This window comes from Chionomys nivalis, chromosome 21 (assembly GCF_950005125.1).
Source record: "Chionomys nivalis chromosome 21, mChiNiv1.1, whole genome shotgun sequence".
Lineage (NCBI taxonomy): Eukaryota > Metazoa > Chordata > Mammalia > Rodentia > Cricetidae > Chionomys > Chionomys nivalis.
In genome coordinates, this window is record NC_080106.1 from 7,412,534 (window position 1) to 7,438,207 (window position 25,674).

The following is a 25,674-nucleotide window of genomic DNA, read 5'->3' on the forward strand; positions in this document are numbered from 1 at the left end:
CAAAGGCTGGTAATTCATATAAAGGTAGTGAACACCCCTCTTCATCCAAGGAAAACCCAGGCCACATCACATCTGTGGGGAGGGCTGGCAGGAAAGGGCAGGCGACATAAATTGGTTAAGGCTCTGGAAAATGGGAGCCCTCACACAGCCCCACAAGAAGTATCTTACAATGATTCTAGAGTCATCACAGAATCAGAAAATCCAGTCAGGTGTACCCAAGAAAGCCAATAACAGAGGACCACACAGACACTTACAACATCCTTGTTGCTAAGATGATATCAACCAAGATTCCAGAGCAGACGCTGTTCACCCATGAACGGGAAGCACCGAGACCCGCCATAGCATGCGTGACCTGAGTTTCTGGAGCCCAGTCAAAGAAACCAGACCCAAGAGACCACTCTGTATGCATGAAGTGTCTGAACCCCCAGATTCACAGAACTAGAAGGCTGGTTAACAGATGTTTAGAGAGGCGTGGGGAAATAGTCAATGCCGTGTCTCTTTTTGGAGTGATGACATTGTTCTAAAGTTGAACATGCACCACCATGAGTCCCCTAGGAGCCAAGGAACTGTGCGCTGGATAGGTTACAGTGTTTGAGAGCTTTGGCTGGGTACAGCTTCCTGGGACCTGAGGTGGCTGAGGTTCTGGAAAGGTTTGGGGTACAGCCAGGTGTTTAGGGTGCAGCTCTGCTGTTTTACAGTTCACTGCAAAGTGAGGGACCTGCAGCCCCTGCCCTTTCCCAGGGTACCACACCCTCTCTACCCCACTGTAATTTGCATAGGACAAAAGGCAGTCCTCCAGCCTGCCTGCCTCCCTCTCCCTCCTCCTCCTAAGCACAGGGGTGGTTGGTAGATAGCAGCAAGCTTTATTAGGTACAAGTGGAAGAAGCAAGCAGTCAGGTGACCTGTCTGCCCTGTGTAGGCAGGGGCTCGCTTTCCTCTGGGGACAGAGCTAAGAACAGAGCCCCAGGGAGCAGCTGTAATTACACTGTGTGCACCTTGTCTCCCGTCTCTCTCCCCGCCCCCTTCCTCCACCCTCTACCTTCTTCACCCCCATACCTCCCTTTCCTCTCTTCCCCCAGTATCTTCACAGATCCTCCTTTTTGGGAAACCCTTTCCATTTTTTTTCCTTCCAGACTTGGGAAATGGAGACTAGACAAGCCAAGGTTAATTCTAACAGAGGGTTCTGCCTGCTGGCTCTCTCTGCAGGCTTGTGAGGAGGATGGGTCCACATTGTGGGGCTCATAGGGATGCGGTGCTCAGATCCTCACAGGGACAAGCCTGGGCTCACTAGGTAGTGGCTCCTTCACCCTGATGAGGCTGAGGACACAGGCCATGAAAAGCACATGCTTGTCACCCCATTTCTGTACCATTAACCCAACAGGTCTTGGCCAGGGGATACCTTTCTCTACCCAGACCCTCTGGCTTCTTGTGCCCATGAAAAATTTCCTGGATGCCAGTGACTCCTTTCAGCAGACCCTGCCAGACATGCTGGGCATAGCTGCTATGTTCTTCCTGGCCAGCGGTTTGCTGCACGTTCACATGGGAGGGAGTCCCTGGCTTGGCGGGAGAGCGGGAACAGAACACCTCAGCCAGGCCCCTTCTCAACGCAACAGGATCCAGAGTCATGGAAGGAGACAAACCTTCCACGTGTGAGTGTCTAGCTTGGGTTAACTGAGGTGAGGACACACCCCCTAACTGCATCGTGCACAGCTGGGGTCCTGGACTGAGTGAGAAGAAAATGAGCCAAGCAGCGGCGTCCATCTCTTTATCCTTCCTAATGGTGGATGGAACTGTGACCAATCTCCCCACATTCCCACCCTGATTCCTTCCCAATTCATTACCTAACAGTTGGGCATGTTAGCTTTGTCAACTTGGAAACAACCTAGACTGTGTGAGAGGAAAACCTGAGTTAAGGAACTGGCAGATGAGTGGGCATGTTTGTGGGGGACCCCTCTGATTACTGATCAGTGCCATAGGGCCCACCCAGCCCACCATGGATGGCACCGTTCCTAGGCAGGCAGTCTTGGACTGTATAAGAAAGCTAGCTAGTTGATCTAGAAAGTGAGCTAGCAAGCAGTGTTCTTCCATGGTTCTGGCCTCCGGGCACCTGCTTTGAGTTCCTGGCCCCCATTTCTCTCAATGCTAGGAGTAGAAGCTGAACAAACCCTTTCCTCCCTTAAGCTGCTTTTGTCTATGATGTTTATCACAACAGCCGGAAGGAAATTAGAATACTGTTGCCACGGGTCTGTAATCCCAGAATTTTGAAGACACAGGCAGAAGGCTTAAGAGTTCAAGGCCAGCCTTGATTACACAGCAAGTTTGAGGCCAGCCTGGGCTGAGACTCTTTTTCAAGGCGCAACCAAAACCAAAACTAAAACCCACCATGAGCTAAAATAAGTAGTTTGTCTGTGAAGTTGCTTTCAATCAAGTATGTGGTTATAAAAATGGCCAAAGTCCAGACCTACGGGAGCTTCAGCTAGTCATCAGCAGGTGACAACAGACTCAATGCTCATCTTTCTGGTTTTAAATAGGCAGATCTATGGATTTCACCATTAGAATTCTTCAACGGGAAGAGGGAGTGTGGGGCTGTGTGAGTAGTCACTTCTCAAGGTGCTAGGATGCTATCCGACCATCAGACCTTGGGTACCCAAGCCAAACTGAGTCCTTTGTACAACACTGAACCAATGTCAGCTGTCTGGGAAGCTTTAGATGCTGGCTAATTTCTGGAAAACGCTAAAACTAATATTTGAAGACAGCCCTTGTTGGGATCTTGCAGTGCCGTGTGTGTGTGGCAGAACCCCATGCCACTGGGAGACGGGAGCTCTGAGGACCCAGCACAGCTGCAATCCTGGTGCCCCCAAGACCCCAAGCAACTGGGAGTCAAGGGCTCCCAGGACCCTGTGCAGATAGGAGAACAGTGTACCAGGACCTCATGTGACTTGGGGACTATGTGCCCAAGACCCTGCACAGCTGGGAGACGGCGCTCTTAGGACCCTGTGCAGATGAGAATGGGGAGGAAGAGAGCTGTCAACGCACATACGGTACACATCATGCCCACCCGTAGGCTGTATTGGACACACTGAAGGGGACACTAGACTTGCCCCTGTGGAAGGAAATGGGAACTCTGTATGCTGGTGGCAGTACCCTCCAGAGGAGGGGGTGTGTAGTCCCACAGAGTGCCTGGGCTTCATAGAGTACCTCAGTTCAGCCCTGCTTCCCCTGAGCAGCTGGGACTGTGTAACCCTGTGGCTGGGCTGTGTGTGTGTGTGTGTGTTTGGTTTCCACGATGTGACCTTCACACTGCTCTATGAGTCATTCTCCGGTTCCCCGCCGTAGCCCAGCTCCTGCAGCTGACATGAATGTCATTTGTTATCCCTGTCCAAGGCAAGGTGGGGTCAGGCTCAGCATGAAACAGGTGTCTGTGCTCCAGAGAAGAACAGGGTGGCCATGAGTCAGCAGAGGGAACTTTAGCAACAGCATTGGACAGGCTGTGCAGGTGCCCAAATGCCCACACACAGACACAGCAGCAAATGTATTCCGAGAGAGAGAAAAACGTGAGAACCAGAATGATCTCAAAGATGTTTACAGACCATCGCGGGTAAGAATGGGGTTGAAGTGGACTAGATGCCCCTCCTTAGGTGATACTGGGATAACTGTCCTGGATGCTTGGATAAGATTAGAGGGTCACATGACTCTTCTCAGCAGGAGAAGGAGGCCAGAGAGAGAGCAGAGTCTGGGCTCTAAAGAGGGAGGGGCTGCTAGCTAAGGAATATAGAAGCTTCTAGACGGTGAAGTCAAGGAGAGGATTCTCTTTGGAGTCTGGCAGGAGCTGCTCTACTGACCCTTTTCCTTCAGCTCACTCTGGCAGCTCTGGGCCCTGTACACCATGACTGAAAGAATCCACAGGTGCTGGGTAAGCCACTAGCCTGGGGCCTCTGCCAAAGCACCACAGGGACCTCCAGAGACTTCCCACACCACACTGAGGACAGAGGGCCTCCAGCAGTCAGGCTGTAGGCACACAGGTCTGTGGGGGTCGCAGACATGTCTGAGCTGGAGGTAGACCTGTCCTGGCACATCCCATCATCCCTTCTTTTCCGCAACCTTGTGAACAGCAGTAGAAACAAAATAATTGTACAGAAAAATCAGCTTGTGGTGCTTTGCTCCTGAGCCAACCAGAGAAAAATAATAGCTATGAAAGGGAAGATGGACGAGACCAGGGAAGCAAGGCCAACGGCAGAGAGAAAACGAAGACGATACAAGTTCATCCGTGCAACTCCACGTGACATTAAAACACCTAGTGACAGAGCAAGTGGCGGAGCTGGAGTGACATCTGATCTCTGTGAGTTTGAGGACAGCCTCATCTACATAGCAAGTTCCAGGCCAGTCATCCTATCTCAAGGAAACAAAAAAACCAGGAGCTGGGGAGCTGACTTAGTGGTTAAGAACACTTGCTACTCTTGCAGAGGATCCAGGTTTAGTTCCCAGAATGCACATGGTGGCTCACAACTATCCACAACTCCAGTTCCAGGGGACCAGTTGCCTCTTCTGACCATTTTGACACCACGCGTGCATGCAGTACACGTATGTACACGCAGGTCCAACACTCACACACATAAAATAAAATACATCTGAAACAATCCAAAATGAAATAAACATTTAAAATCAAAGGAAGAAGGCTGGGAAAAGGCCTGTTGAGTCAGACCCATGGAAAATAGGAAAATAAAACAGGGGTGAAAGTAATATAGGGTTTAAAACAAGACAGTAGGAGCCGGGTGGCAATGGCACATGCCTTTAATCCCAGCACTCGGGAGGCACAGCAGGCGGATCTCTGATTCGATGCCAGCCTGATCCAGACGCAGGATAGCCAGGTCTGCTCAGAGAAACCCTGTCTCGAAAAACTCACCAACCAACCAACCAACTAACCAACCAACAAAACAAACAAACAAAAAACCCCAAAACTAAGAGGCAGGAACTCCATAAAGTGTATCAATGGTTGACAAGTACCTAGTCCTAAAACAGACACTGGACACACTGAAGACAGGCAGATAGATGCTGGGCCCCAAGGGCACCTAGGCCTCACTGTCCACACCTGTGGGACCCATGAGGCTCCAAGGCTAAAGGAGACTATGGAGTGGAAGTGAGGGTGGAGGAAGAGCACCCTGAAATGCCTGGGAGCCCCACTATGGTTGGAGGGTTTGGAGGGTCCTTATACATGGGTGGATGAGGCAGGGCTCTACCCCAGAATGGATGTGTATACCCTTGTTTAGGCCATTTGACCCCTGAGGAAGTCAGCTCTGCTAGGAACCCAGACTTTCAGAATGGAGTTGGGGTGCAAGGCCTGCTCCAGCCCCTACTGCCTGCCTGTCTGAGGCATAGGGTTCAACCTGGAACATTTGGAAAGTACAGGCCACTCCTAGGACATGCAGGGTGTGATTCCTCCCTCCCCCTAATCCCTAGTCAACACTCTAATCAGTGCCAGGACAAACCTTGTCCAGCTGTCCTCTGGTGTGCTCAGTGGAGCTGCTGCGCGGCTGCTCTGGGCAGGGTATCCTGGGTTTGGCGAGGGCAGGGGCTTCTTGTACTCATGCCAGGATCCGTGAATGACAGAGTGGAGCTGCCATGTAAGGAGCCGGGTTCCCCTGGATGAAATTGTGTCCAGCTCCGCCTCTCCCAGCACAGTCCCTCCCTCAGGGGCTGAGGACGGTCTGTTCAGCAAGTGGCTCCTATACCCACTCATGAAGCTTATAAGGAAGATGTGAATTGTATGCACCTGTGCAGCTGCCAGGCCACGTGAACGAGCTCCCTGAGCAGGCCTGATTCCCCGTGTCTAGAAGCCCTGTGGCGTGTTGTGCGCTCAGGTGGTCTGAGGCAGGAGATACAGAAGTGTGCCGAGGATCTGCCCACCTCTGCCCCTTCCTCCTCTTCCTCAGAGGTCACGGCATACATCTCCCGGTGGGCAGGCAGCACTAGCTAAGCATGGTGGAAGGCTGGCCAGGTGCTTGCATGAGCCATCACTGGCCTCTACCGTCCTGAGTCTCCACCAGTGTTGAGTAGGGGCGCTCGGCTGAGGGAGGGAGAAAGACCTAGATGGGGGTCCCCAGAAGATCCAATAGATAGTGTTGCCTCAACCAGACATGTACATGGGGTCTTTGGAGGGGAAACATGGCCAGCATGACCTTCCCTGGTCAGCTAGGTGGACTTCTACACAGGGCTGAGCTCCACACAGGTAATGGCTGAGCCGGGGGAGACGGTGCTTGAGATCTCCAGTGCTGGGGGCAGAACAGCCAATATGGCTAAGCCCAGTTGTACCAGAGATGCCCTGGCAGGGGCTCAGCATGACTAAACCTGGGTGTCCTTACCCGTGAAATAATCCCCGTGCACGGGGAAGAAAAGGGGCTGTACACCTGACAGAGATGAGCTACCGGGAACAGTGCGGTTCCCTGGCTTGTTTCACTGATGTTCATGTACCAAGCTTCATGAGGTGGCGAAGGGGTGCAAGGGAAGATGAATCCCATCAAGTGAACCCCATCCAGCTCTGGTGGCAGCAGCCTGGCCAACGCAGGCCTCCAGCAGAGTGGAGCACTGTGCAGGGAGGATAGAGGACGAGGTGGAAGTCTGTCTTGCCTGCAGGCCACTAAGAGGCAGGTCATGGTGGTCTTAGGCTGGGTTGAGGGGAGGAGTGTGACAAGCAGGGCTGAAGGAAGCCATCAGGGCTTAGCGAAAGGCTCCTGGGCCCTCAGTGGTGATCACTGTGTGGCCACTGTGTTATACAACTGTGTGTATGGTGGGTAGAGATGATGGGTTTGATAAGAGGGTGAGATGGTGTCACATAAGGAGGTGACATGGGTGGATTACCTGGGGAGGGCGGGTAGGCACAGGCAGACCAGTTTGGAGGCTGATGGTGACTGACCTTGGGGTCTGGAAGAAGGTGGTTAGTGAGTTTGCCTGGTGGTTAGGATAGGGGCCTCCCTCTCAGAAAGAGGTCAGCTGTCTAGGGCAGGAAGGTTAGGAAAGAGCTGGTGGTCGTGAGTGTGCCTCGGGATGAGGTTAATCTAGTAGGAGGCCCACTGGGGTGCGAAGCTCGTGGAGGGGAGCCCCTTGGAGGCGCTATGGAGACCTGTAGCTAAGGAGTGTGGTAGACGGAGCAGGGTTGGGCTTCTGACTGGGATCAGAGAAAGTCTCTGTCCCTTCTGCAGCGGACCTCTGCATGGTGAAGGCTGGGGAGGGGAGCCTGCTCTGCAGGGGTGGAGAGGGGGTTTACAGGGCAACTGAGGCCAGGCCTTGGAAGGTGGGAGTAAGAAGGGATCTGGGGAGATGTGAGATGTGGAGGAACATTCCAGACTGGGATTGTGGGATGTAGATTGGGCCAACATGGACAGCATTGACTTTATAGCTACAAACAGTGTGGCAGGTGGAGCTGGTGCCTTCATCACACTAGCATAAGAGGCAGAGGTTCGTATGTGGTAGTGGATATGCCCTAGGGAGACCTTGGGGTAATATCACTGGACAGGAAGTCATGAGCTTGAGGGGGGAGGCATGAGCAGACTCATGGCAAACTTGGGGGCATCCCAGTGCCCCCAGCTCCTGCAAATCTTTAAAGGGAGGCTAAGACAGGTTCAGGGCCATGCCTTTCATGTAGACGACAGCCCTCCAGGGAGCAGAGGGCAGACCCCAAAGGAGGTAACATGAAATGTCAGAGGCCATAGAGCGGGTGCTGGGAAGCCAAAGGGACCTCAGGGAGAGGAGGATGGGGTGTAAACTTGAGGGTGCACGGGGATTGTTGGCATCTGAGAAAGCATGCCAGGACTGAGTGAGTTCTGAGCATCGGTGTGGATGGACTGAGCATGGGCCTGGGGGTGAGCATCTGGCATAATCTGTGGGAAACTGCAGGACCCAGCATCCCATTGCAGGGACCATATGAAGCTCGCACTTCTGCTCCAGAGCCTCCTACAGGCCATGGTAACACTCTCCTACAGTCCAAAGTGGACATAGACAGAGGTGGGAGCTCTAGGGAACAGGATACAGCCTGACCTGCAGCTCAGCTTGGGTGAGGGTCACAGGGTCTCCTCGCTGAGCTCTCAGAAGGGATCTTAATTCTATTTTACAGCCACGGAAAGGGCTTTGTCTGCACTTGTGCATGGGGTTGAGCTCAGGGGGGAGGGGGAGTCACCTGGGGCCTTTGTCATTCAGGCATCTATGACCAGCCAGTCCATCTCCGTGACGTTCTCCACCCCCGTAGACAACTTCAGGTACACACTGTAAAACTGTTTAAACAGCTCAAGAGCAGTGAGTGCAGACGTGGGAGGCATCTGCCTTCTACCAGCCTTTGAGTGGAAACCTGCGCCCTTCATGTAAATTCACACCAGCTTTTATAAAAAGGGAGCCCAAGACGGAGTCTGCCTGGCTCCTCAGGACCCTTTGTTAGCCAAATCTTGAGCTCCAGCTGACCTGGTGGTGTGTGGCAGCTCCTACTGGGAATGTGGCTTTTGTGTATCCTGTGGTAAGCTGGGCGGGACCTGTGAATGACTCTCAGGAACATTTATTTTTGTGCAAACCCAGGCCCCTTAGCAGGTCACCTCAGATGCCTGGGTGAGAGGCAAATCAGGCTCCAGGTCCCCAAACTTCCAGCCTCCACAGCTGCTGGTCAGGACTTCCGGAGTTGGAGATCAGGCATGTTTGCTTTTTCAGGGGACCAAGGAAAGAAGAGGCCAAGCAATGGCCAGACCGAGGTTGGATGGGCTCTGCCAGGCATGGTGTACAGCCAGCCAACAACAGACTACAGTTGGTACCCCCAGTGCCAATTCAGTAGTCATAGGGACCCACCCGGGTTGTGATAGGAGGGGCCTTTTGGGACGTGGTGCCCTCCCTTCCTGGCAGACTCAGCAAGTACAAGGCTTTATCCTCTCTAGTGGTCTGCAATTAGACGCGCATGGTGGCAGGGCTGCGGGTGAGCTAGAAGCAGAGGAAAAGAGTGCTGCATGGGGGTGGGGGTGAGGGTGAGTCCCTGGAGTGGGCTAGGTCGTGAGGAAATGGCTGGGTGCCCATTGCAGGTCGGCACAGGCTGGGGTATGGAATGAGGCCCACTGGATCTACGACAACAGGTCGGCCCGTCAGCGAGTTTGTCACACCGAACGTCTTTATTAAGTGCCAAGGGTCCAGGCGGTGCGGCCCCGCAGGCTCACTTCACGTGCTCGGCGGCGTGAGAGGAGCAGTAATACTTCTTGTGTGCGATGAAGGTGGACAGGCTGCTGAACCTGATGTTGCACAGGCGGCAGTAGCGGTGGCCACCACCACCACCTGACGCAGGAGCAGACACGGTCGGGCCCTTGGAGGGTGTCCGCACGCCTTGATCTGTGGGGTCAGAAGGCGTGTTCTCAGGACCTGGGGATGGGGAGCGTGGCGCGCGGCCCTCGGGGCTGTCACGCGGAGCACGTTCAGTGGGCGTGCGGGGCTCGGCGCCCGGGCAGGTCGCGGGTTTGGCTACCTGCAGGCCGTGTGCCAGGCGCAAGTGCTCCACCAGGTCGCCGCGCACGCGCCCGTTGGGCGGGCAGTACGGGCAGAGAGCGGCAGTGCGCAAAGGCGCAGCGGGGCACGAGTATTTCTTGTGAGCCAAGTAAGCTTCGAGACTGTGGAAGCTTACGCGACACGCGGTACACTCGTGGTAATCGGCTAGGGCGGGCAGTGGGGCAGGAGGATCCGGAGTCTGGCGACGGGGTCGCTTGCTCAGGTCTATGGGGCCGTCGGGCACTGGGCTTGGCGAGGGCGTGGGGACGGGGCCGGCGCTTGCGCTCGCGGGTCTCGGAGAGGAGGGCAGCTCCGACGTGGGGGCGGGGACAACAGGCACAGGGGCGGGGCCTACTGCGGGAGGCGGAGCACCGGCTCCGGGTAGCTCGTACAGCTTGCGTCGCCGGCGCGTGCGCACAGGCGGAGCTGTCAGTGCCGGCGCCGCGGGTCCCGGGGTCGGTGTGAGTACGGGTGGCCGGCGCGGTGGCGGGTCGTGGCGCGAGGCACAGTAGTAGCGCTTGTGCACAGTGTAGGTCTCGTGGCGGCTGAACCGGATGTTGCAGGCCTCACACAGCGTACGGCTGGGATCGTCCTCCGCATCGTCCACCGAGCTGCCCGGGCTCTGGCTGCCCTCGCTGCCCCGGCCAGCGGCCTCGGCCTCTGGAGTGGTCGCGCCACCCGCCTCTTCCTCTCGCGGCCCGGGCCCCGGCGACGAGCGTTGTGGATCTGCCTCTGCAGCAGCTCCTGGGGTTGCGCGGGCCGGCCCCGGGGCTGCCTTGGGTTTGCGCACAACGGGCGTGTCCTCGGGCGCGCGGCGGCCGGAGCAATAGAGGCGCTTGTGCACGTAGAAGTTGTTGATGTTGTTGAAGGTGATGTCGCACTCAAAGCACGTGGCGCCCTTAGTTCCGGGGAAGAGGCCGGTAGGCGTTCCCACTGCCCCGGAGTTCCCTGCGCCCTGCTGCAGCCGGCTGTGCACCAACTCAGACATCTTGGCCAGGATCTCTGAGGCCTGTGGCGTTGCGGAGCCGGTGGTCGAGCCCGCGTCCGGACCGAACACATACTGCGGCAGAAAGAGCGTCCCGGCCATTGCTAGCTCTCCAGGCCCCGGGCTGGAGCCTGGCGTGGGGCTGGACAGTTCTGTCTTCACTCTGACTGGAATTGGGCTGTGCGGTGAAGGTGTCCGAGAAGGAGCCTGGGGACCTGGCTCTCCCGGACCTGAGGCATGGGCTGCTTCGGGTTCCTCTGCAGCCTCCACCTTGATGGTTCTGGGGGCTGCGGGGGACTCACTGCTGCCTCCATTTTGGGGGGGCATTCTGGTCTCTCCGTTGGTGACTTCGGCTAAGGCCTTACTGTCCAGTCCTGAGGATGGGGTGGGTGCCTTATCAGCAGGAGCCAGGGGGCCATGCATCAGTGAGTGCTGCTGGAAGCCTGTCAGGCCATCTACAAGAACACAGGACTGCATGTCAGGCCTGGGGCAGGCCCAGTGTAGGATGGGGCAGACAGAAGGGATTTAGGACAAAGGTTGTCAAAGATGCCACGTGTTGCCTATGACAAGCCCCCTCCATATCCTCTTATCAGAGGGTCAGTGGGGTCCCAGTATGGTTGCTTACCTGGAGGAAGTTTGGCTGCTGGGTATCCAGCCCCTGGCGAGTAGATCTCACCCTTGGAGCCTGGCTGGCACACCATGTGGTTTGTCACCAGGTGGCTGTAGAGGATGTCCCTTGTAGTGGATATGAAGCCACAGTTGTGACAGACACCTGCGGGCCATGCTGTTGTGGTCAGGGTCCTGGAGCTGAGGTGTGGCCCCAGAGACCCCATCCCGACCCTCTCCAGCCCACCTACCGCTGAGCGTGTCCGTGTGCACCTTGAGGTGGCGTTCACAGTTGGCCTTGGTGGTGAAGGCGGACAAGCAGATGAGGCACACAAAGGGACGCTCTCCTAGAACATGGAGATGAGAGGCTGTCTCGGATCCCAGTGACAAGAAAGGGACACTGGACCCAGGCCCCTTTAGTTTCTTATCAGTCACATTCCTCCCAGGGTCCAGGCATATACCTAGCCCTGTATTACATGCCTAGGCTGTGGAGAGGGGCAGGAGAGATGCACCAGGGGCAGGCAGGGGGCACTCACCACTGTGGCTGCGCATGTGGATCTCCAGTGAGCTGGCACTGGGGCAGCTCTTTCGGCACTGGGGGAAAGGGCAGACACGCTCATTGGGGTAGGTCTCCTTGGGCTTCTCCTCAGTCGCCGAGGCAGGGGAGTCTGCACGCTGGCGACTGGCGCAGTAGTACAGCAGGTGGGCTTGTAGGTTCCGCTCGCTACGGTACCAGATCCCGCAGTCTTTGCAGGGGAAGACATCCTCTGGTGGGGGTGAAGAACAGACTGGTAGTGGGTATCTGATGGTAGGGGCTGGCCTGGGAAGCCTGTTTGTGATGACTCCAACCTGAGGTACCAGCTTTTGATAACCCAGCTCCCCTGTCAACGTATTATCCCAGATTGCTACAGTCCTGTCAGGAACGGGAGCTCTGAATGATCAGGTCACCCACGCCCCACAACATGAGTCCTCTTCTCATGAGTCCTCTTCTCACCCAGGCTCTGGGGATTCTGTCTCTACCGTTGCCTTAGGGCAAACATGCCCCCCTCTTCCACTGCCCATTCCTCAAGAGACATGCACGCAGATCCCCTGGGGGCTGAGCCCTTTCCACCTCAGCAGGACATGTGCAATCTTCTAGCGCTCAGGTCACCCTGCATTAGCTGGGTACTGTGCTTCGGTTCAGTGTCTTACTGGGAGCACAATTCATCCCCCCCACTGCGTGTGTGTGCGTGTGTGTGTGTGTGTGTGTGTAGAAACTGCACCTCTTGCATGCTGAATACCCAGTACTTCTGAGTTGCGCCCCAGCCCCTATCTTTGATTTGAGCGTCACCCAAAGTCTGACCCATCTGACCCGAGGAGTGGCATACTTACTGTTGATGACTGCGGTGGCAAGAATGGACGCCATGCCAGCCTGCTGGGGCAGCAACTGAATGTCTGTGTGCACTGGAGCTGGGCCTCCAGGTTCTACTGGTTCCTGCACGGGGTGTCTGGGAGTACTGTGGGGCTCGGTCACAAGGAGCACATGTAGCAGTCCACCAGAAGGTACCACCTTGGTGACCCTGCACCAGAGGGCGTCATCTGTAGGGTACAGGCATGTATAATGCTGGGATCAGTAATCCTGGGCTTACAGTGGGGGTCCTTCCTTTTGTCCCTCACATTGCGAGGCAAATGTGTTCAGGTCCACAGTTGTGGCTGACTGGATTTGAGGGGTGCTATCTTGTGTCTGAGCAAGGATTGTGGCTGTTACATTTCCAGTAAAAGGTGTGTATGGGAGAGGCAACAATAACTGAGGGGATCCTGAGTAGCCACTTGGCTGGGGGGGAGGGCCCCCAGAACAGACAATTCCTTCATCCTGTTGGGAATTGGCAAGCTGCTGTTCCCAGAGTGGCCTGTAGAGGGCAGCCTAAATCAACAAAAGCCAATGTGCCAGCCAGCAGGTCTACCTTCTCGCCTGGAACCCTGAGGCTGTGCTCTCCTGTGAGCTGTGGGCAGGGTCACTGCTGGCCTCAATTCCAAGTCAGTGGCCAGTCCCAGCAGAAAGTGGAAAAAGAAAGAGGAGTGTGTCTGTCCTAAGGCAGCAGGAGGAGCTGAGCTGCAGTGTAGAGCCTGAGTAAGTTCCATTATGGGGACAAAAGGTGATAGAGGGAAAAAAAAAGACTCAAAGACCATAGGATTTCTGGGGTCATTATGAATCTGTCTGCTTGGCTCAAATTTCCCAAAGTGCAGGTCCTACCCAGATCATGTGACTTTCATCATCAGCCCTAGAAGGGTCCTTGTCTTTTGTGGACAGGACACTTGGGCTGTACTGTTATCAACACCTATGGGCAGGGCAGACGTAGTGGTCCAAGCACATGGCTTGCGAGCATCGAATCTGGTGCTGGGCATGGTGCTCTCTAGTACAGGCTGCCTGCCTTCTGGCTGCTCTCTCTGGGTCTTTAGACCACCCTTTGGTAAGGTGGGGAGCATGGTCCCCTTGGTCCTGCAGATAGAGAAACTTTTGGATCTCTCACTTTTAGAAGCCTGGAGGGACAGAGGGAGCTCAAGTAGGAGAAAGTCATTTGGCCACAGTCTGTTCCCATTTTCTAGATGGAGCAACAACCTGGAAGGCCAGAGACTTATGCCAGGTCCCACAGTGAGTAAGGGGTGCGTCTGGGTCTCAGCACAGTCGGTCTAACAGAACCCAGGCTGGGCCTCAGGTTGCTGCCCTTCAGGCTCTACCTGAGCCTAGGTGGAGAAGCAGCGATCTCAGTGGCCACAGAGGGGCCCAGTCTGGGCCATCTAGCTCTGTGTCAGTAGATAGGATTTGCCTGGGACTGCAGCTCCCAAGATTGTTCCTCATCCTCTCAGATGGGCGCTCTCTCAAGACTGTCACCCTCACCCAGATAGGCTGGTGTCCCTTTAAGAGCTGGGCCAGACAGAGCCAAATGGCCCCACTTTCTGAAAGACCTTAGAGGGGAGGTGGGAGGGAGGCAGGCATGTGGAGACACGGACCTTTCCTGTAAATCTCTGAGTTGGCTTCTGCTTCAGTCAGGGCCTGGGGTAGCATCCTTAGCCAGCAGGCCTCATCCACCAGCAGGGTCACAGCCGGGCCCTAGGGAAGAGCAGGGGCAGGGAAGAGTCAGACTAAATAGCAGTGCCTGTTGGGACTTCCCTGTGCAGTGGTGGTCAGTGGCCTGGCAGCTGATATGGCTGGGACGTGCGTAGTCCAAACACTGTGATATTTGGAGGCACAGCAGGGAGCTGCTCTTTCCAAGGGTAGGCATTAGTCTCTCTTGGAAACAGGTCCAGAGAGATCAGCAGTGTGCCCAAGGGTCTGTAGACCTGCTCCCTTGCTGCAACAGAGGCTGCCTGCAGGGAGCTACAGGATACCAGGGAGGGAGAGAGACCCTTGTGTACCCCTGCAGTAGAGCTTTCCTTTCTAGTGCAGGGCAGAACTTTTATCCTGTCCTTTCATTGGCAGCACTGGCACACCCCTGTGGTGGGGGCCAGCCCAGCCAGCTGTGCTGCTGAGCCCAGTAAAGGACAGGGGTAGCCGCGGCTCTGTGCCCTCCTCACCATCACATAGGCAAGGACACCGAGGCTGCTAAAGGGTGGGGGTGGGGTAGACGGTCCAGCCTGGGTCTTTGCCACACACTTCCTCTGCAGCTTGGTCTAGACCTGGAAGGAAAGAGCTCTGGGCTCAGACCCCAGGGCCACTAAAGCTGCTTATTTCCTGCCCCCTACACCCTGGCTCTCAGCCCAGCAGCAAAGGAAGTCTACGTGGCTGTGTCTCAGGGCAGCCCAGACTGGAAGGCTGAGCTGGGATTTAGTCTCAGGTGGAAGATGGGACACAGCCAGTGGCAGGCAGGAAAGCAGGGGCAGATGAAGCCCTGTCCTGTTTGTCCTTGGGGTGTGTGTGACTCCTGCCACCCAGGGCATCTCCCCTCCTGTGGGGCTGAATCTCAGCCCCTGGACCCAGGGACTTAGGCACTATGTGTAAAAGTACAGATCACGCCCGTGTATTATCCTGTCGGTCACTTGCTGTTTTATTCAAATAAATACCTTTTAATCAGAAACCTGTACCTCAAGAACTTTTAACCGGAGATCCAGAGCTCATTCTGTAGGTCCTAAGGAGCCCTGTGGTGCTCATGGCAATTGGCTCATTGGGTAGGAAAGATAAACAACTGGCTGGGCTAGGAGGAGAAACAGGCCACTGATTGTGTGGGGCACCACCCTGCCAGGACTGTGCTTGGCTTTCCCAGGTTTCCTCGTACGTGGTGCCCATACAGACTCCAAGGCCAAATGTCGGGGGTCTAATTCAGGCTTGACCTTTCCCCTGCGACCCTGTGGGCCAACTCTTCAGAGACCCCCATGCACACAGCATAGACAGAGCCAGCAAGATAAAGTCTACTAGCTGGGAACTCCCAGTGACCATGTAACATGAGGTCAGCACAGCCCAGTCAGGTGGCTTCCACGTCATCTGCTTGCTGCCACGTGGCTTGTCATGGAGCAGAGAGTGGAGATAAGCTGGCTCTGAGGGGGAAGCCTAGAGTCGTGCAGGTGACACCTATACCTCTGGCCTCAGTTTCCTATATAGCAGCAGAATGGAGCCCACATGACACGGTTGCTATGAAGATAGAGTAAGAGAAGCCCCTGCTGGCTGTGGACTCCTCCCTGTCCTGCCACCAGCTCGCAGGGGACCCCAGGCAGGCTGTGACTCTCTCTATGGCCCTTTCCTCCCGGGACACTGATGAGTGTGGGCATGCAGGGAGCAGACACACTGGCCACGACTGCCCGCCTCCTTGTTTGAAGGATGACATGAACAGGATGGTATCTCTGGGTCCAGATGTGAGCCTTAAAGGGTCTTGGGCCAGGCTGTCAATTGCCAGATGTTCACAGAGGGAGTGCATCTCACCCACCCAAGAGCCTGCTTCATGGCTCATTTTTAATGGGTACCTTGCTGACCCCCAGGGATGCAGAGGCTAGGTGTGCCTTCAAGGTTACAGTTGGGTAGCCTGGAGCAAACCAGGTGGGGCAATGCACCCAGATGGGGGCCTGTGATTCCCATAGCCTAGCTGTTCCAGGCCAGAGCAGGTGGCTGTCAGTGAGGTGACTGGGTCTGGCCCTCCCTGCCTCAGCCTTCCACGTCTCTAATGAATATTAATGAGCGGAGGAGGGTGAGAAAATTAATCTGCCTGATCCTCTGATGGGCGCTGCGGTAACGATATGAAATCTAATTATTCGTCCCAATATTTCTAAACCCTCAAACTGAGACTGACAGCCTCGCGGTCGGTTTAACGCTTATCGCTCTCTGGAGCAGCATGTTCACGGCATGATAAAAAACGCGCGCACCACTTTGCTGACGCTGCACAAGCGGCTCTTTCTGTGGAGGTCCCAGTGTAGGGAGTACCATACCGCATCCCCCGCCCCTCGGCATTGCGGCATGGGCTGCAACTTAGAGGAGCAGAGCGGGGAGGGGCTGCTGCCCATCATCACATCAGCTCCCCAGGGACGGGTCATGAGATCCTGACTGCCCCAAAACAGATGTCCTGCGCCTCTATCCGTGGTCCTTCTCCTCTGTTTCTGGGGGAGGGGGGCTGTCATCCAACTGTGTCAGGGTAGGTTGGGATCTGGAACAGGGGTTATATTCCCTCTTCTTCCTGTCTGGATCTCTCAGGCCCTGGAGATTGGAGCACAGCTCAATCTCACCTGACATCCCTGGTCACTTCCTGGTTTGGCCCAGAACCTCCACGGCAGCCGGGGCTACTCTTTGACCCCCTCCGGTAGTGGCTTGGTTGGCAGGACAGGTTGAGGTCCTTTAGTCTCTTTCTTGTTTCTGAGCAGTGCTGGAGTAGAAGCTCGTCTCTGGTGTTGAAGGCACCAGCCAAAGCCCCACAGGGTCCTCCAGCCCCACCCATGGGCAGCAAGGAACAGGCCTGCATGGGGTCCTTTTTATTTTCCAGAGGGGAGAGCTATGAGACAGGTTCTCCTGTCTCCCGTAATCCAGGCTGGCCTTGAACTTGCTACATAGTCAAAGATAACTGAGCTATCAGTCTCCTGCTTCTGCCTTCCGACTTCTGGGATGACAGGTGTGTACCCCATGCCTGGTTTATGTAACACTGGGGATTGAACCCAGGGTTTTCTGCATGTTAGGCACATATTGTACCAGTCAAGCTCTATCTTCTGTATGGGGCTTGTGTTTAATTCTCGCAGCCTGGCCCTTTTGCTGAGACCATCAGAGGCACAGTGCAGCCGTCTCTCTCCCTGGTCTCAGTGCCTCACCCAGGTTCCACTCGATCTCTACAGGTGTGTCCAGGTTAGGGAAGGGCCCTGGCTTTCATCTCACTTGCTGCCCCTAAAGCCACCATTTGTCTCTTCTTCCTGGCTGAAACTCATCCCCAGCCCCCAAACTAAGATAACGTCAGCCACTTTAAGTTCTCTTGTGGATCTGAGCCCGTTCTCGTTCCCCCAACAACAGAGAGGTCAGTGTCTCAACTCTATGGGCCGATAACCATCAGAAACCATATCTGTGCACCATCCGCTATGACAGTCTTATCCGAGGCTGTTCTCAAACCTTGCTGTCCAGCTATAAAACCATGTATAGGGAAAGCAGGCCTTCTTGGGTGGGCAGCTTGGCCCAGAAGAGGCATCCCACACTGCTGCCTGGACTCCAGGTCTCCATGGGCTGGAGAACCAGAGCTGAGGCCTGTGGTCACAGGGTGACTCCAGTTATAGCCCCTCTCCTGGTCCCCCCACTGTGCGAATACTGATCACTCATCTTCCTCAGTGAGGGCAGCCCAGGGCTCCTTCCTTTTCCCTAGATGCCCATGGCCCACTTCACCAAGATGGCCATGCACAGGGGATTAGAACCAAGGTCTGAGAAGCTCCGCCCCATCCCAGTGGCCTTTCGGTCACATAGTCACTCATTCGGTCATTCACACCTAAGTTCCTGAAGGCCAGTTGTGTGCCAGGTTCTAGGGACAAAGGAAATAGTAAAAAGGAAGGACCAGGGCCTGCTAAGGGCCAAGGACAACAGGAGACAAGGGACCAGCAAGTATCAGGCCTGGGCTTGCTGTTAACTGGGCTTTGTGTTAGACTAGCCGGGAGAGTGCTGGCCACCACAGGCAGAGAAACACAGCAGCAACTCTGACTCAGGAGAGCAGCGATCACCTTGGGGAAGGTCACAGGTGTATGACTCTTGCCATCCTTGCCAGCCATCCCTCTGTGTGGAAGAGCCTGCTGCTCACCTCCAGGCCCCAGCCTTTTATCTGGGGGTGGGGGGTGGGGTGGAGTGGGCTTCAGGGCCTATGGACAAGCTAGCTGCAGGTGGCCCAAGGCTATGGCGAGCCTGGCGGTTGGGTATTTCCTAAGCTCCTACCACAGCATCAGGGAAACTGAAGCCTGGAGAAGAAGGGTGCCCAGGCCCCCACAAGGCCAGGCGCAAGTCTAGACTAGAAGTAGTCCACTTCTGCTTCTGACTGGCGACCCAGCCGGATGACACTCCAGACTATCCCAGTCTCTGTGAAGTCACCAGAATTGTGAGTGATCTCACTTAGAGAAAGGGTCTTTGCAAATCTGTTCAGAATCTCAAAATGAAGATATGAAAGTGCCTGGAGCAGGCCCAATAACAAGTGACCTAAAAGAAGAAGAGACTCTTAGAGCCCATTCCCTATGGGGGGGGGGTATACCTTGCTCAGCCTAGATACAGGGAAGGACCTTGGTCTTGCCACAAGTGATGAGACAGACTTTGTTGACTCTCCATAGGAAGCCTCTCCCTCTCTGAGGAGTGGATGGGGGTGGGGCGAGAAGAAGTAGAGGAAGCAGGAGAGGGGAGGGAGAGGGAACTAGGGCTGGTATGTAAAATAAGATTAAAAAAAAAAAAACAGGAGAAGGGGCAAGGGGAGAGGAGACCGACATGAAGTCTGTAGCAGACAAAGTGAGGGCCAAGGGTCCTGGGGCTACCAGAGGCCTCAGGCAGACTCTGCCTCAGAGACCCACAGGATCGGCTCCACCCACTAGGGTCGTGGCCTCTGTCTTCAACTATTTCAGAGCGTAACTGAGACACCAGGCTGTAGCACTCGGGGCATCTATGCAGGATCTTCCTGCTCTCTGAGTGCACCAGTCAGCCCTTTCCAGCTGAGGTTCCTGAGGCTGGGCTACTGTCTCTTCTGAGGTGCTAAGACAGGGCTTGGAACGCCTTAGCAGGTCAGCAAGGCAGGACAAACACAGCCTATCCCTGTCTGGGCACAGCTGGGCTGCATGTCCTGGTTACACAGGGATGTGGTTCGAAAACCAAGCTGCCCCAGCACTCCCTAAAGTCCCTAGCTAGGATGGGGCCTGAGGTGAGTCTGGGCTCCCTAGTTCAATCCTCAGGTGAGAGGGCCCCAAGCCATTAGGGGCCAGTCCATACTTAAGATTTGCCCAAAGCCATGTGGAGGCTGGGTCCAGATGGTCTCGCTTCAGTCTCTCTAGCATCTTTCCCTGCTTAGCTGTCATGGGCCTTCCCCGGCTTCACTGATGTTATGGTGGGCTCCTGGCCAAAGTAAGTAAGTTCAGGGGAACAATGAACAGGCAGAACCAGCAGAGCCAGGCTGGGGTGGATGGCTATGCAGTCACAATCCATCTCGCCATACACTTATATACCCATTTCTGTGTCTGTTTATCCGCTTCTCCACCTGTCCATCCACCCACCTACCAACCATCTATCCACTTGTCTTTCCACCCATCACCCTCTTACCCTCGATCTGCTCATCTGTCCATCCATACATGAACCCATTTGTGAACACACATCCACACATCCACCTATCCATTGACCCACCCGCTCATTCACCCGTGCACCTAGAATCCATCTACTCATCTATCCATCTGTCTGAGTCACCATGTATGCATCCATCCATCCACTTAGCACCCATCTTCATCTGTTCAGCATCCATCCACCCATCTACTCCCGTTTACCCACCCATGCACCCGCCACCACTGACCAGTCCACTATCCACTTAGCACCCTCACCCCCTCCTCCCTCATGAACCCATTCTGAATGTTTTTGGGGAGGGTACATCTTGGATCTGGGACCCCAAGAAGCCTTTCCAACTGTCGCCTTTTAAAGGCAATGGAAACCATAGCAAGCCTTAGATTCAAGACCATCACCTCTCCACTCAGGGCTGCGTGACTCAGTTTCTCTCCTGGACACTAACCTTGGATATCTCGTGTGGGTGGGCATGTTGGGGGGAATTTCTCTTTTCAACTCGTCCCCATGGTGAGCAGCCCCCAGCCTAAGAGAAACCCAGGAAAGGGGCCTCATATCTCCACGCGCTCCCTCCTCCTTCTCCAAGGGGAGAGGAGGAACTGCCTGGTGGCTGATAGGGCCATGGGGCAGGAGGCGACTTCTTCCTCAGGCTGCGGGGAGAACTGGGACCCATCAGTCGAACTTGATAAGAGCCCGCTGAATGTTAGCAAAAATATTTAGACAATAAACGAAGTATCGCAAAGGCGCCCATATCTTTCAGAAATCAATCATCTGTACCGTGTGTCTGGACGCTTGGCGCCAAGGCAGAGATAGTGCCTTGCTGGGGAGATAAGGGTTAATCAAGGATTTAATTCTGTGAGATAGAGGGGAGGGAGGGAGGTGCTTCCTCCCTCTTCTAGGAGCCTCAGAGGCTTTGTGACTGCACTGGATTGGCCAGCATCTCACACCTGGGCAGGAGTCTACCTTCCTGCCACCTTTCCAGGCTGAGCTATGCCAGGAGACAAACTGGAAACAAAAGGTGACAGGGACAGAGGCTCTTGTGAGGAGGGGTGACTTGAGATGGCAGGAGAAGAGTTTGGGCTGGGTTCTAGCTTTCCCTCAGCTTTCTGGATCCTGGTGTTTTAGGTAAGAGCTTCAGGGCCTGAGCTTTGCCATCTATAAAATGGGGACGTTTGAGGATAAGGAGATGGGTAAGTGGGTGAAGACACTTGCAATATGCAGTCTGGCAATATGAGTTCATTCCCCAAGACCCAAGAGGTAGAAAGCACAAATAACTCCTGTAAACTGTCCTCTGACCTACACACGTATGTGTTGGTACGTGTGTACGGAAACATGGATGAACAGAGAGAAGGGGAGAATAAATTTTAAAAACCCCTAGGGTTGGGGAGGATGCCATGGAGAATGTGCCTGGGACATTCTTATTTGTCCTAGCTTAGGCTGACCATCCCGAGGAATAGAGAGGAGATTGACACAGGGGACACCGGGACCTGGGTGCCAGTTCCTGGCAGACTTGCCTTTGCTCCTGTTGCTACCTGAGGGTTTTCCTGACTGAACATGGAGACAGGGGCTACCAGGTTCATGCTTGCACACGGACTCCAAGTCACTTGCTGTCTGCTGCGCAGTGACATGCTCACCAAGTAGGTCCACAAGAATGCCCTGGCTTCCTTCCTGCGGGGCCTTAATCAGCTGTGCTGTGTGTCATGACATCTCTCCCTGGGCCAGTCTCCTTCCCCAGGCTGACCTGGACATGTACAGGGTCAACTACCACTCTAGGCCTATCTTACTTACTCCATGTGGTCGCCAGCAGGCAAGGGCACCATTTCCACAGAGCACAGACTGACCTTATCATCTCTGCAGGCCTAGGCTCAAGGAAGCCTCTTGGTTCCATGTGAACTGCCTTGGTCCCAAGGACTCTGAGCAGGAAGGGGTCTGCCTGGGACAACACACAGAAGACCCCAGGTGGACATGCTCAGCCCAGGGCCAGCTCCTGCTCTCACCAGACAGCCTGGGACAAGTGTACCTATCCTGGTGGCTGAAAGGCTATGTGGCTAGGCCACAAGCCTCTGTAGGTGGCTTATTTGAACCCAGTGAACCTTTCCCAACATGAGAAAGACTGTCCCAACAGAGATTCTGAGTCACGACATATGGCTGGTGCAGAAAAGGCTGTGAGAGGAGGTCCGTGCCAGGGACCTGTCTGCTGGTCCCCACCTGCCGATGGACGCTGTGCAAGCAGTCTGTGCTTTTGCGACGTTTCTGAAGGAGAGAGTGTGTGCGGCATTCTGGCCTCCAGATGCAGGGGAAGGACAGCTCGCAGTCCCTGCCTCACCTGCAAAGGACACTAAGGAGGCTGTCCAGACTAAGGAATCCAGCATCGTGTGGCATTGGCTGGCCAGTGAATATCTGGGGTCAAGCGACACCCAAATGCCACATCAGGAAGCACGGCCTACACCACATAGAGACACCTCATCCTAGGCTTGACAGGGCTAGCCTCGGAGCTGTTGGACATTGCAAGCCCCTCCAGTTCCTGCCCATCAGCTGTCTATGTCGCTGCCCCATGTGTGTACTCAGACCTCTGTGTCCTGGTGTCCTTTTCCATCTGAAATGATTTCAAAAGGAACCCACGCATTCCAGCAGGAGGAAGCCAGGCTGACTTGCCATAACAGAAGTGGTCTCAGAAGCAAGTCCAAGACAAACGGCAATGCAGTTGTGTGGCGGGAAGGAGACTGCCTTAGGAAATATCTGCCCAGGCAGGGCTGCTATAGGGAGCCAGCTGAGCCAGGGCCGGAAAGCCACGCCCACGCCAGCACCTGTTCCTGTCAGAAGCAACTTCTTACCTTAGCTGCTGCCCGCCCCATCCCCCACCACCTTTCCCTCCCAACCTTGCTGCTCACTCCTTTTGGACCCCCTTCCTTTTCTCTGCTGGGTTCCATTCCTCTAGGAAGTCACCCTGGAACCCCCAAAGCCCAGTATCACGCCCTTCAGAGTCCTCCCAGGAAATCCCTCCCATTTACCCATGACTCTTTGGGTTCCACCAAAGTTCCCCATTGGGTAAAGGTGAGAGATTTGGTTGGCCAGTCAGGGTTCAGCTCCTTACCGGTTCTTCCTGCTCAGGGGATAAGGCTGTGGTCTGGATGCTCCCTTGGAATGGGCCCCAGGACAGGCCCTCAGTGAGGCTCAGTCGGGCCCGCACACACCTCTGCCCGTCCTGCAGTGCCAGCTCCAGCTCCTCTGAAGGGAAACATGGCGGGGTGAGGTGGCTGCTTGGTGACCCCCCAGCCCACTTCTGTCCCATAGCTCCTACTCCTGGTCTGGTCCTAGGGCCAGACCTTTGTCCTTTTTGAGGACACGTTGGGTTGCAGAAACACCACTGAGGGGTGGACAGGTAGGCCACACACTACATGCAGAACCTTGTGCATGAGGCCTGATGGGGGCCCTTCACAAGACATCACCTATAAAGGGGATTGTCCCTTGCATGTGGAAAAAGGTCCGCAGGTGTGACTAAATTAAAGATGAGATAAGATCACCCAGGATTAGCAGGTGGTTCTAAATAAAAGCCTGTCTTTAAGAAAGGCAGATGGAGAATACAGAGGCCAGAGGGCATGGCACATGAGGCTTCTAGAACTTCTGATGGATCATAGCCTGCAGGCTGGGACAAGAAGACCCTTGGTTATACTAATTGGTATTAGCTGTGGGACACATAGACACCTGGCCAGCCACCTGCCCTAGCTGAGCCTCTGTTTCTTTAAATGAGGCAGGAGCATGGTCATTCCCTCAAAGGATGGTACTTCCCCAGGCCACACACCATCTGCCCTGTCCACCTGCTACCTAGGCTGCCAGCCTGTGGCGACCTCACATGGCCTGACCTGGTCCCCTGGCCAGAGTGCTGTGGCGGCCCCACTTCCTGGAGCCCCATCAGGCAGGCTGTGGCCTTAATGGGCACGATCATCAGATAACTGGCCAGCTAATGGTGGAGATAAGGTGTAAATACGCCAGGAGGCCCCGTGGAGAGCTGTAACTGGGCCTTTGTCTTCCCCGGGGCTGATAAGATGGCAGTGGACCAGGGCTGGAGGCCAAGGAAGCCCGCACCCCTTTATCAGCCTGGGAGTGGGAGAGGGGTTGAGGGGCCAGAAGGCAGGCTCTACCCTTCATAAAAGCGACCAGCCCTCGGCAGTTCACCCAGGATACTGTCCTGGTGCAGGGCTGTCCTACTGGCTCCCTCTCCCTCACCTTTCCTTGCCCCACAGGGGCAGAGCTGACACCAGGAGGGCCAATGCCATCTACAGGAGCAGGGACAAGGCCTGGGCAGCACTGTCCCAGGAGGGATGCAGAGACCAGCTCCTGTGACATTTATTTCCAGTGTGGATGATGAAACTGAGGCCCTGAGAGGCCCATTGCTGGCAGCAGGTGTCAGTATCCAAACCTGTTGCTGTGACAGTGACCTGCCAGCTTCCCCTGTTCTGGGTGCTTATGCCTTTGGTCCCCATATAATGGCCCTCAGGACAGAAGTGGGATCAGAGCAGAGAGTTCCTTTAAGAGTCTGTATTTAAAGCTTGGCCACCCAGCATCCCACCTAGGGTGTCAGGAAGGGGACAGAGAAGTTCTATCCTGAGAAGGGTGTACCTGGATCTTGAGACAGATAAGTCATCTGCCCCCACATGACTTCTCTTCTGTGTTTAGAACATTCCTCAGGAGATGGGGACACCTTCGTCTGAGGCTGTGTCCTCACAAACTGGGGCACAAGGTAGGGAGGCTGTTGATGCAGGTCACCCTGAGGGCGTGGCATGGACAGTCCCACAGGCACTGCCATCTGTGGGGGCCAGGCCCTCTTGGACAGCCCTGGGCTCTAACTTGCCTCTAGCCCCCATGGGGAAGGAGGCAGTCGGTGCCACCCCCTCACTCACCCACCGGCAAACGGCCCTGCACCCTAATCAGAGTTCACGGCCACGGCTCAGCCTTCCAGATAAGAACATGGCTGGCATTTCCCACGGCAGTCAACCCATCCTCTGGGTATCACGCACTACCAGAGAGGACTGGTTGCTGATAAGGGCTGTGGCCCCTCTCCCAGAGGGACAGCACCCCCACTCTGCGCTCAGGGACTGGGAGAGGCCTAGGAGAGGTGGGGATGTACAACAATCACTATGGTAACACACCTCTCTGGTCCAGGATCCAGGTCAGCCAGTCTGAGGCTACTTTCTGAGGCAGATAGGTAAGGGGAGGGCAGCTGGCCTCATCCTAGGCCCACTCCAGGAGCTTGTACAGGGTGACCTGAGCCACTGTGCACAGCAGCCCTGGTGCTGTTCAACATTCAGTTTTGTAGAAAACCTAGCTCCTGCCCCAACCCGTTGTGGCCAAAAACTAAGCTAGCACCCAGCAGAGATGCTCACCTAGCAAGTCAAACAGGATCAGAAAAGCGGGGTTGAAGAAGTTGTCCTTTTCTGAGGACCCTGAGACTTAGTGCGAGAAAGCAAGCCCGGGCTTAGGGATGGAATGGCATGCTGGGAGACCTGGCAGGTGAGGGCTGGACAGAGAGTTTTCTAGAAAACCTGGAGCTCCACAGTGGTGACAGGAGACCTGGGCTGGATGTGGCCCTGTGGTCATGATCTCGTCTCTGGGTTTGTGGCACATGCTCACTTTCAGGGCCCTGAGAGGTATCAGGGGGCAGGGACTGGGGCCACAGCTTCTAGCCTGGGGATTCTAGGAACAGGATGCTGTTCCGATGCCCTCATGGGCACAGGCAGCTCCTATGGTGGGCTGTTATGATGGGTTCCAGCCTGGTTCAGGCCTTGGTCACCTGCTCCCTCAGCTGGAGGATGGGGAAGGTGCCTTTTGTCTCTTAAAGCCTGCAGTCCTAACA

At 55.3% G+C, this 25,674-nt stretch overlaps 1 protein-coding gene across 3 annotated transcripts in view; it reads right to left on the bottom strand.

Annotated features, from left to right (window-relative positions):
• Window positions 1–8,569: 8,569 nt before the first annotated feature.
• Zfpm1 (zinc finger protein, FOG family member 1) overlaps window positions 8,570–25,674 on the bottom strand; it is a 58,561-nt gene continuing 41,456 nt past the window's right edge. For 2 of the 3 annotated variants that reach the window (XM_057754401.1, XM_057754400.1), the window contains exons 4-10: window positions 22,915–23,048; window positions 14,087–14,186; window positions 12,467–12,673; window positions 11,632–11,862; window positions 11,347–11,442; window positions 11,115–11,261; window positions 8,570–10,944 (exon numbers count right to left, since the gene is read on the bottom strand). In XM_057754401.1, coding sequence (XP_057610384.1) covers window positions 9,179–10,944; window positions 11,115–11,261; window positions 11,347–11,442; window positions 11,632–11,862; window positions 12,467–12,673; window positions 14,087–14,186; window positions 22,915–23,048 — 2,681 coding nt within the window. In that variant the 3' untranslated portion in view covers window positions 8,570–9,178. The remainder of the gene's footprint in view (window positions 10,945–11,114; window positions 11,262–11,346; window positions 11,443–11,631; window positions 11,863–12,466; window positions 12,674–14,086; window positions 14,187–22,914; window positions 23,049–25,674) is intronic. The other variant, XM_057754402.1, reaches the window with a different exon arrangement.